The sequence below is a fragment of the Ciona robusta genome, chromosome 8 (assembly GCF_009617815.1).
Source record: "Ciona robusta chromosome 8, ASM961781v2".
Classification (NCBI taxonomy): Eukaryota; Metazoa; Chordata; class Ascidiacea; order Phlebobranchia; family Cionidae; genus Ciona; species Ciona robusta.
The window spans coordinates 3736432-3747392 of record NC_143242.1 but is presented as its reverse complement, the minus strand read 5'-3'; the positions used below and the strand labels follow the sequence as shown (position 1 = coordinate 3747392).

General features: G+C 45.8%; 4 protein-coding genes across 8 annotated transcripts in view; all 4 read right to left on the bottom strand.

The window, feature by feature from the left end:
• Positions 1 to 3084, bottom strand: part of LOC149732415 (plasma membrane calcium-transporting ATPase 2-like) — a 37469-nt gene extending 34385 nt beyond the window's left edge. For all 5 annotated transcript variants that reach the window (XM_089882426.1, XM_089882422.1, XM_089882424.1 and 2 more), the window contains exon 1: positions 3062 to 3084. The gene's annotated coding sequence lies outside the window, so the exon portion shown is untranslated. The remainder of the gene's footprint in view (positions 1 to 3061) is intronic.
• Positions 1 to 10961, bottom strand: part of LOC149732411 (protein lin-37 homolog) — a 42761-nt gene that overhangs the window by 15506 nt on the left and 16294 nt on the right. The window lies entirely within an intron of this gene.
• On the bottom strand, positions 3270 to 8849 carry LOC149732414 (uncharacterized). The gene is made up of 3 exons (XM_089882971.1): positions 8518 to 8849; positions 7494 to 8431; positions 3270 to 7358 (listed from the first exon to the last, which is right to left on the bottom strand). Exons 1-3 carry the CDS (start codon positions 8847 to 8849, stop codon positions 3373 to 3375), a joined length of 5256 nt encoding a protein of 1751 aa, XP_089739097.1. The 3' UTR covers positions 3270 to 3372.
• Positions 8729 to 9267, bottom strand: LOC149732413 (uncharacterized). Its single transcript, XM_089882457.1, has one exon. The coding sequence runs from the start codon at positions 9119 to 9121 to the stop codon at positions 8873 to 8875; it is 249 nt and encodes an 82-aa protein (XP_089738583.1). The 5' UTR covers positions 9122 to 9267; the 3' UTR covers positions 8729 to 8872.

The window sequence follows — 10961 nt, the reverse complement described above, 5'->3', positions numbered from 1 at the left end:
ACAGCATATATAGCTAAGCTCGGCATTAACTATAGATTTGAGTAGGTCGTTTACAATTATTGTTTATGTAGCTCAATACTCGCGTATATAGGTTTAACGATCGGACAGTTTCTGTAAAGGTGAAGAAAGCAGCGCATTAATTACAATTGGAATGTATAATTATACTACGTATTTTTTTTACTTTTGAGGTAAATAAAAAATCTAGTGTAAATTTTTAAACCGAAACATTCGAGATAAAAATCACATCATACGTATGAGGTGTTTGCATTAAAAATGCTCAGAAAATCCGTGTTTTATCCACCCCTCCAAAAATTCGCGTTTTAATATTATTTATGGAAGAGATATTGTGCACACACTATGATCATCCTGAAGGATTCATTGCGCAATTCAGCAATAAAAAGGTCACTATGCGATCGTGAGCGAATTCTCCCTGCGGCAGCGAGAAATGTAAATATATAAAGCTGTTTTAGTGACCGATGTAATTGCACATCACAACCGCCTTTGATCTCACACCTTTGAAGCGGTTTGCGGCATTTCGTTTGCATTCCTGGCGCCGAAACGGTAGTCACACCACGAAAACAAGCCTTATATCGCACGTTGTAAATTTAATTTACAAATGACCCCACAAAACTGGACCAAGACCAAAACTTGACCAGGTGTGGCTGTTTTGCATCAGCCGCAGCGATTAGGCAATTTATGGCGAAACTTTGATGAGCAAAAGGCGCCTTTCAAGTTTTGGTGTGGCAAACCAATTTGGTCGCTTAGGTGCGCTGAAATTTTAATTTAAACTGTATAAGAAAGCGTAATGCCGCTTTGAGCAAGGTCTTTTTTAAAGGAATGTTAACCACGATGTTCAGCAGTATTTAGAAGCCCGGAATAGTGATCCCCACGCCGCTCAACAAATTACAAGCGTCTGGCGACAACAGCAACACAACAGTGATACTTGGCTGTAGGTACACGCCAATTTCGGGTGATATGTCTGCGTAAGTCCAAAGCTGAGATGACCCTAAGGTTAAACTGGGTGCGCTCCTACGTGGAAACAACGGAAACAAGAGGGATCCAGGCATTAGCAGGGCGGCGAAGCATAAATATTTACCTTAATTGCCAATCGGGCTATTCCTATTGCGTGTGTGACCATTGACGCTATGACGCGTTTGTTTACAAAGTCTTTACGTAAGTCATGGCCGGCACATCATGTTTATCCTACCGTAAGCGCCAAATAAGACACTCGGGAGGTGTTTTGTAATATTAAAGACGTGGAAATAATGTAAATATTGCAGTCGATAATATGTTACCGGTTCGCCCTAGATTTCAGGCACATTAACAACACCGAACGCACACAGCTGTAAAATCGAACCCCTTTATTGTATCAGCCGTATATTTTGTCTTGCACTCAACGAGACAAAAGCCATCGATTAGTTTACGATTTAATTGGCTAATACGTTATTTGCTTTATTCGCATCCGAATACTTGGAAGCGTAGATCTGTCTTTATAGACACGCACTTAATTAGACAATTTCCCGAGAACGTACCCACCGTAATATATTTGGGTGAGACAATGTTGGTATTGTATACTACGGTGGGGTGGAGATAAATGAGACACCATTAGCACATGATATCCAAATACCCTGATCGTGCGTTTTAAGCAATTAACAACGGTCTATGAGATATAAGGGAACATTTTATAATTATTTGAATGTTCATATTGTTTACTAACAAATGCGTCGAGAAAATATATGAAAAGGTGTCCAATCTTTACCCCGCCAACCATATAGTTAACTATACTAAAGTTTAACTTTTTTAAGCAATACAATACTATAGGTCGTATATTACATAACAAACTGGTTATGGTAAACACTATCGAGCGACTATGAGAAAAATTCGACAGACAGGTTTTGATTTGATCACGATTTTAAACTCACGTTAACTTGGCATTATAAATCGAATCGTTATCCGGTTTACGCGGAATTTGCGGAATATAACATTGCATACAAACAACTTGCGCTAAGCGGATTTTTGGTGCAGCGGATAATGCCGCAGACGAAGCAAAAAAACAAGTTTGGTGATCTATATGATATCGCCTCTCAGGTTTCGGTTAAATGAACGGGTGGTGCTGAATAGACAAAAATTACAAAGGTGTTAAATGTAATCAGCTTTTAAAGTATCTCATAAACTACATGTTTATTTTAATCGTGTAATATTCAGGTCAACTCGGTTTAAGGCGTGTTGAGAAATTATAGACGCCGGCTTAAGTGTGTATTGGTACATGAGCAGCGGTAGAATGGTGGAGAATTTAAGATACAGGATTTTATAAAACTGGTAGAGTTCATCATACGATTAAATAACCACTAAGCCGAAATCGATTATAAACAGTTCGGAATTAATGTAGGAATGATTTTTTTTATTACTATTTGTGATTGTAGCTTAAGTGTATTGGTCTAAGAGAATACTGAGTATAATTTTCTGAAACAAGAGCATAAAACAAGGATTTTCTGGTCAACTTCAATACTAACATGACTGCGCCCATATATGATACGATTTTTAACTTAAACGTTTCGGTTTAAAAAAAACATCTTCCGAAACACAGTATACAGCATATAGCATAGGGTGGAGAAAGATGGGACACATTTAGCACATAATATCTAAATGTCCTTGTTATAGATGCCTTTTCGTCGGGCGTGGCCCACTTGTCCCGAGGCAGTATATAACTGAAACTATTCGATTGGGTGTAGACGTGACCGTGTGTCCCGTCTGAACTTCTCTCTGTGCTTACAACGCGTCCTTTATCAGTAGAGCACTACCAGCCTTCCAAACTGTCTTAAGGTTTATTGTGTGAAGTAGAGGAACGGTACACTTTACGGGACGGTACTCTTTAGGATACGGGACGGTACTCTTTAGGATACGGGACGTTACTCTTTAGGATACGGGACGTTACTCTTTAGGATACGGGACGTTACTCTTTAGGATACGGGACGGTTAAACAGGGTGAGAGGACAGGGCCACTCCAGGTGTTACATAATACAGTTACAAATAAATACAAATTTCACTTACATGTAGTAACCTTATTCAAATAGAATCCTTCGTTAGGGTTAAAGACTATAATTAATACAAACATTAACGGTGAAATATATACGAACGGATGGATTACGTCCGATCCGCATTCGGTTACTGGAAAAGAGGAACAAAAAGGGCAAACGAACAAGGCCACGTTTCTTGAAACTAAAAACAATAGAAATAACAGAAAGAATAGGAGCCGGGGATTCTACACTCCCCCCAAATTGCTAAGTCATAAAACGAACAATTTAAACGCAAAATCCACGGCGCACATTCGCACGTGGTAACAATAAATGTCTAGAAACGCGAACGCGCTTCTTAGGTGGTCGTCACTTCGGTCGGCATCGTCGCCGGGTCATCATCCTCCCTTCTCGGGACTCGAACATCATCGTCGTCGTCGTCGGCGGGAGCTATCATGCATAGCTTATGGATCGGCCTTCGCATCTCGAGGCCGCGGGCCCGCACAGATACTGTGCGAACGATTCCATGAGCGTCGGGGTAAACCTCACAAATTTTGCCTATGGACCATTGTGAGCGTGGGGTCGAGTTATCGACCAACAGGACAATATCTTTGGATTTAAAGTTCTTTTGACGTAGGTGCCATTTCTGGCGGGCAATGATTGTACGTAAGTACTCGCGGGACCACCGAACCCAGAACTGTTCGGCCAGGTACTGTACATAGCGCCATCGCTTGCGGGCGTAACAGTCTTTCTCGCGGGTAAGTGTCGGTGGTAGGTCAGCGGTTGGCTTCACGCGGAGCAGATGGTTCGGGGTCAAAGGTAATTCACTATCACAATCGATAGTGACCGGGGTGAGAGGACGTGAGTTCAGTATCGCCTCGGCTTCCAGCAGTAGGGTCTGTAGTTCGTCGTCTGTCAGCGGACGTTGAGCGGAAAGGGAGAGCAAGACGCGGCGGACCGACCGGATCATTCTTTCCCATGCGCCGCCCATGTGGCTAGCACATGGCGGGTTGAAGCTCCACTGTATGTCTTTCTGTCGAAGAAAACTGTTAATTTGGGCTTGGTTCCATTCCTGCATTGCTTCGCGCAGGAGCCTTTCAGCGCCAACTAAGTTGGTGCCGTTGTCTGAGTAAATATGCATGGGAGCGCCTCGGCGGGCTATGAAGCGCCGCAGCGCATTGATCATCGCGTCAGCAGTTAAATCTTTCGCCAGCTCCAGGTGAACGGCACGGGTAGTCATACACGTGAAGAGACAGCCATAACGTTTAACAGAACTTCTTCCCTGGCGGACCATAATAGGTCCAAAGTAGTCCACTCCGGTGTATGAGAACGGCGGGGCTTCCACTTGCAGTCTTGGTGACGGCAACGAGGACATCAGTTGTTGGGCAGGTTTCGCATACCTGCGGCGACACGGTAAACAGTTGTTCAGGACTCGACGGACAGCAGCGGTAGACTTCATGACGAAGAAGCGTTGACTCAACAGGTTCAGGGTATGATTTAACCCAGAATGGCCGGCAGCAGAATGATGGTAGGTGATGATCAAATCCGTAAGATGAGAGGTATGCGGCAGGATAGCTGGGTGACGTGCCTCGTACCCAATGGGCGCCCTTTCCAGTCGGCCACCCACCCGGAGCACACCATCTGAAACAAACGGGTCAAGCTTGAAGACGGGCGACTTTCTACCTGGCTTAAGGGGATTCTTGTCACTTGCGACGCCAAGCATCCACTGAGCATAATTCTGCCTCTGTACATACTTAATAAGTTCAGTTTCGGAGTACTGGAGTTCAGCGACGGACAACGGGCTTGATTCAAATTTCGGGTCCAGCTTCTGGGCACGTTTGCGTAAAAAGCGTTTGACCCTAAGTAGCCAGGCTGTGGCGACCTTGAGGCGGTAAAGACTAGAGAATTGAGATAGCAGCGCGTCAGTAGCGGGTATTGTCACTTGTAACGAGAAAACAGTTGCAGTTTTCTTATCGAATTGCTTTATGTCATGGTCAGACATTTCCTTTTTCGCGAAGGCGTTCGGCCAGTTTTCGGGATCCAAAGTAAGAAAGTCGGGGCCGGAAAACCAGAGGCGTGTCTTCAAGAGTGCGTCGGCACTTGCGCCTCTCGACGCGTAATCAGCAGGGTTTGATTGGGTGGGAACGTGTTTCCAGTTGCTGGTGCACGTATTCTCAGAAATCATAGCAAGACGACGTGAAACGAACAGAGGGAAACGTCGCCGTTCGTTGAATAAGCTCTGCAGTACAACAGCCGAATCGGACCAAAAGATCGAAGGACGCAAATCCAGGCCAAGTTCTCTTCTCAGCATCTGATCCATATTGACGGCGGTGACGGCAGCCATCAGTTCCATGCGGGGAATAGACACTTCGTTCTGAGGTGCCAAGCGGGACTTTCCCATAACGAAAGTGCAGTTCACATTCTGATTGCGGTCGACGGTGCGCAGATAACAAACCGCGCCATACGCGATTTTCGAAGCATCTGCGAAAAAGTGCAGCTGGGAGCGTTGCATATTATCGTACGCTTGCAGACCAAAACTTCTGGAGATGACGATGTCGCGCAGTCGCGGCAAACTAGCAAGCCATTTTTCCCAACGCTTTAGTTCCGGTTCGGGTACTGGTTCGTCCCACTCGAGCTCCTGTTGACACAAATTACGGTAAATAAGTCTCGCTTCTAGAACGATAGGGGCAACAAATCCTAACGGGTCGAATAGGGAGTTCATAGTGGATAACATTCCACGACGAGTGCGGGGTTTCATAGGTAATGCGACCGTGAACATAAACTCGTCTGTGTTCACGCTCCAGTTTATACCAAGTACCCGTTCATGAAGTTGATCGTCAAGGGTACGGACTTGTAGAGATTTCGAGCGTTCTTCTTCTGGGATTGAGTCGATGACTTCCTTGGAGTTCGACAGCCACTTGGTCAGGCGAAATCCAGCTTTAGCCAAAATACTTCGCATATCCTTAGCCATGCGTATACCGGCCTCCGCGTTCGGGACCGAGACCAGGCAGTCGTCGACATAAAAGTTACGCTCAACCGCTGTTGCAACGCTGGGGTCGTACTCACCACCGAAATCCACTGCGGCTTGTCGTAGGCAAAATGAAGCGCAGCTAGGCGAGGACGTGGCTCCGAACAAGTGTACCTTCATGCGATGACATCGGGGTTCAAGTGTCAGGTCTCCGTTCGGCCACCACCAAAATCTTAAGCTATCACGGTCTCGGGGAGTGACGCGTACCTGGTGAAACATCGCCTCGATGTCCGCTACCAGAGCGATAGGTTCCCGACGAAACCTCGTAAGTACACCAACCAGGCTGTTCACCAAATCGGGGCCTTGCATAAGAACCTGGTTAATAGAAATACCTTGATGTTTGGCTGCACAATCAAACACAACGCGCAGCTTGTCTGGTTTGCGGGGATTGATGACGGGATGATGGGGAAGGTACCAGGCTCTGCGATCAGTGTCGATCTCTTCTTCTGGCGTAACTTCTGCGTAGCCCTTCGCAATCATGGTGGATATCTGGTTGACGTACTTCATCTTCATGTCGGGGTTGCAGGTGAGTCTCTTCTTCAGACCGCTCAATCGTCGCTTCGCCATCATGCGGCTATCTGGAAGAATCTGGTAGTCGTGACGCCAGGGCAGGGGCAATTCGTAATGGTTATCTGTAAACTTAACTGAATCTTTCATCAGCCGGTAGGTTCTTCTATCCTCTACGGACAGGGACGCTCCGAGAGCCGATTCATCGGGGTTCGTATCGGCGGTAAACGGATGCAAGTCGCTCTCGTCTTTCAAGAACATCACGTGGGCGGCACGGAGGACTTCCGTGTCTTCGGCCTTAATAGAAATAAAGTTAGAACAAGCAAAGCTGGCAGTTGTGGCGTCAAATGATGGACCCAACAGGGACCATCCCAGGGGCGTCTTAATTGCATCCGGGCATTGGCCGGAACCGCTTCGTGACGACTCGACGCGGAATGCCTGTGGTACGTCGGCGCCAATCAATATCTTCACCGTGCCATTCTTTACATGGCGTAGTTCGACGTCTCGTAAGTAGTTGTGGCGTCTCATCAATCTGGAACTAGGAACAATATTAGGCTTAATCGGAATTGTATCGACAGCCACCACACTAGGCAGCTGCATCCATTCTCCGCCGTCAAGTGACCGGACGGATAAGGTCAGTGAAGTAGTGTCCAAGGACTTCGCTGATGTTAGTGTCTGAAGGGTGAGGCGCCTCGGTGTGCCGGTGGCGTTCAGCTCGTCAACGAGGGATTGCTCACAGAAGGTCGTGGTCGATCCTTGATCCAGGAACGCGTATGTGTTAAGTTCTCGATCCTTAAATCGCACCTTGACTGGAACAACGTTAAGAAACACAGCGGAGGCATTAACACTGGCGCTATATTCGGTTGAGGGGGTAATTTTCTTCGGTTGTTTAACATGCAGCTCCTTGAGCCTCGGGTTATGTAATAGCGTGTGGTGATAGATACCTGAACATCCTGGGGCGTCGCAATATACCGGACTTCTGCAGTGACGGACACTATGCGATTCCTGGAAGCACCTGAAGCATATCTTCTTCGAGCGCACAAAATCCCATCGCTCATCTAGGGACTGAGATTTGAACTTTCCACAGGAGTCTAGCGGGTGGCAACCTTTACAAAGAAAACAAACGTTAGTGGCTTTAAATGTCGGTCTAGACTCCGGATTGGCGGTGCTGCATGCCATTGCTCTGGTTCTTCTATTCGCGGTACGGTTAGAAGACGGGTGTATCGCTCTCCCAAATATCGAATTCGCAAGGGTACTCTGAAGGCAGACAAACTCGGATAAATCGGTGAACTTAGCGCGGTTACCGGTTCTGCGTTCCACGTCGACAGACCACTCAATCCATTTCTCGTGCAGGACTGGGGGCAGTTTGCGGATCACGGACAGCATCACCTCCATCGAATCGACACTGGATGATTGCTTCACATCATGGAGTGAGGTGCAACACTTGTCCATCAGGACCGACAATTTCTTTAATCCTACATTATCAAATTCGTTTACCTTGGATGCATCCTTTAAATGCTCTTCGCAACATCGGGCGATAACGTGTGGTTGGCCGTACTCTTCGTGAAGCGTGTTCCAGGCGGTGCGGTAACCAATATGAGGCGGTTTCGACGTAAGATGACTTATCTTTTCTCGGACGTTTTGCTCGCAATGCTGTATAAGATACAATAATCTCAAATCGTCACCTTGTGTCTTCTTGGTGATGTGGGTGTCGAACTGTCGCACAAAGGTCCAATATCCCATGGGGTCGCCGCTAAACTTCTCGATAACGGGTCGTGGTAGGAAGCGTTCTCCCACGTCAGTTGTTTGGTATTGTTGACGATTGTGGTTGTGTTCGTACTCCTTCTGTGTTCGCAGCACCGGTCGGGGGACAGGTCGACTTCTGTAAGGGGAGTCGCTTCGAAGGAAGGCAGAGGCGGATTGTAGGGTTCAGGGAAACGTGGTGACGGCGATATCGGGATCGGGAACGTGGGAGGCCGGGGTTCTCGGCGCACGTCAGCTACAAAGCCAGCCGTAGGGTTTGGAGCCGTTCGCAGGGAGAAGGGATTAACGCGAGTGGGGGCTTGATGCAACGGGTTGGCGTGATCTTGCATGGGAGACGGGGAAAGGCCTACCTGGGCGGGGGTTTCGTGCACAACGCCAGGGGGCATTGTCAGGGGTTCGCTTCGGGAAAGTCGAGCGGTGTCGGCAATGGGACGTGGAGGGGCAGCGGAAACTGGCGAACTAAGGGCGGTGCGCATGGATGGTGCTGGCGGGGCGTCATCTTCGTCTCTCCATGCGTTGTCGGCAGCTTCAGCCATTTCCAATTGTCTCTGCTTGTCATTTAGGGATCGTAGGGCTTCCTCTTCGATTTCGCGTTGTTCTTCTTGCGCTTCACGTGCTTTTCGATCAGCATCTTCTTGCGCTTCACGTGATTTTCTTTCGGCATCTTCTTGCGCTTCACGTGCTTTTCTTTCGGCATCTTCTTGCGCTTCACGTGCTTTTCTTTCGGCATCTTCTTGCGCTTCACGTGCTTTTCGATCAGCACGTTCTCGGGTACGTTGACGGGTTTCGTGCAGCTTCTGCTCTTCATGTTCCTTCGCTAGAATAGCTAATCTCAGGTTAACGCGACTCTTACGTCGTTCGCTACGTCGAGAACTAGTGGTGGAGCCACCGTAAGATTGTTCTGAACGTCGCTCTGCAGGTAAAGTTTCTCGGGGCTGATCAGTCTTCCTTAGCCATTCCTGGACGTGAACGTCGAACTCTTCCTTTTGATTTCGCAAGTCAGACAGGCATACGTCTGTACCTTCTAACGGGACGGCGGGGGTAGAGGCACAGGCGTTCATTAAGACTTCGAAATCATTGTCAATAACGGGAAGCAGTTCAATCAGAGGTCCTTTTCCTTCGGGGGATATCATTAACTTTTCAGCAGCAACATATTTCTGATTCAGGCTTTTCAGGGCATCAGAATAAACAACACCTTCTGACGTCATAATGAGACGTGTTGCAATATACCAATAAACAGTAATAAATTCTTGAAATGTCAATGAACAGGCAAATGTCCAACCTGTTTAACGATGTTATAGATGCCTTTTCGTCGGGCGTGGCCCACTTGTCCCGAGGCAGTATATAACTGAAACTATTCGATTGGGTGTAGACGTGACCGTGTGTCCCGTCTGAACTTCTCTCTGTGCTTACAACGCGTCCTTTATCAGTAGAGCACTACCAGCCTTCCAAACTGTCTTAAGGTTTATTGTGTGAAGTAGAGGAACGGTACACTTTACGGGACGGTACTCTTTAGGATACGGGACGGTACTCTTTAGGATACGGGACGTTACTCTTTAGGATACGGGACGTTACTCTTTAGGATACGGGACGTTACTCTTTAGGATACGGGACGGTTAAACAGGGTGAGAGGACAGGGCCACTCCAGGTGTTACATAATACAGTTACAAATAAATACAAATTTCACTTACATGTAGTAACCTTATTCAAATAGAATCCTTCGTTAGGGTTAAAGACTATAATTAATACAAACATTAACGGTGAAATATATACGAACGGATGGATTACGTCCGATCCGCATTCGGTTACTGGAAAAGAGGAACAAAAAGGGCAAACGAACAGGTACGTACTTTATCCTCTGTCCCAGAACGTAATTCTCGCCGACATGCCTGAGTGGTTAAAAAGAAAAAAAAAGGATTTGCAATATTACGCAACGCAAATAGGTTTGTAGTAACATCACATGTCAGTCGCAGAAGTAGAAACTACGAGGTTTACATTGTTAGCTGTATCATGTATAACTGATTAACTGTATCCTGTAGGCTGTATTATATGTATTTTACTGACCTATTCGATTTATATTATTTTCGATAATATATTGAGCTACATCCCACATAAGTGGAAGTGATATGCTCACCATAAGTTATATTTTCTGTACAATATATATCCACCCTAAAACGTAATGAACGCTTTATATGCAATATATCTACCCTAGAACGTAATTATTGTTTTGTATTCAATATATCTACCCTAGAACGTAAATGTTGTTTTGTATTCAATATATCTACCCTAGAACGTAATTAATGTTTTATATTCAATATATCTACCCTAGAACGTAATTATTGTTTTATATTCAATATATCTACCCTAGAACGTAATTATTGTTTTATATTCAATATATCTACCCTAGAACGTAATTATTGTTTTGTATTCAATATATCTACCCTAGAACGTAATTATTGTTTTGTATTCAATATATCCACCCTAGAACGTAATTAACGTTTTATATGCAATATATCCACCCTAGAACGTAATTAATGTTTTATATGCAATATATCTACCCTAGAACGTAATTATTGTTTTATATTCAATATATCTACCCTAGAACGTAATTATTGTTTTGTATTCAATATATCTACCCTAGAACGTAA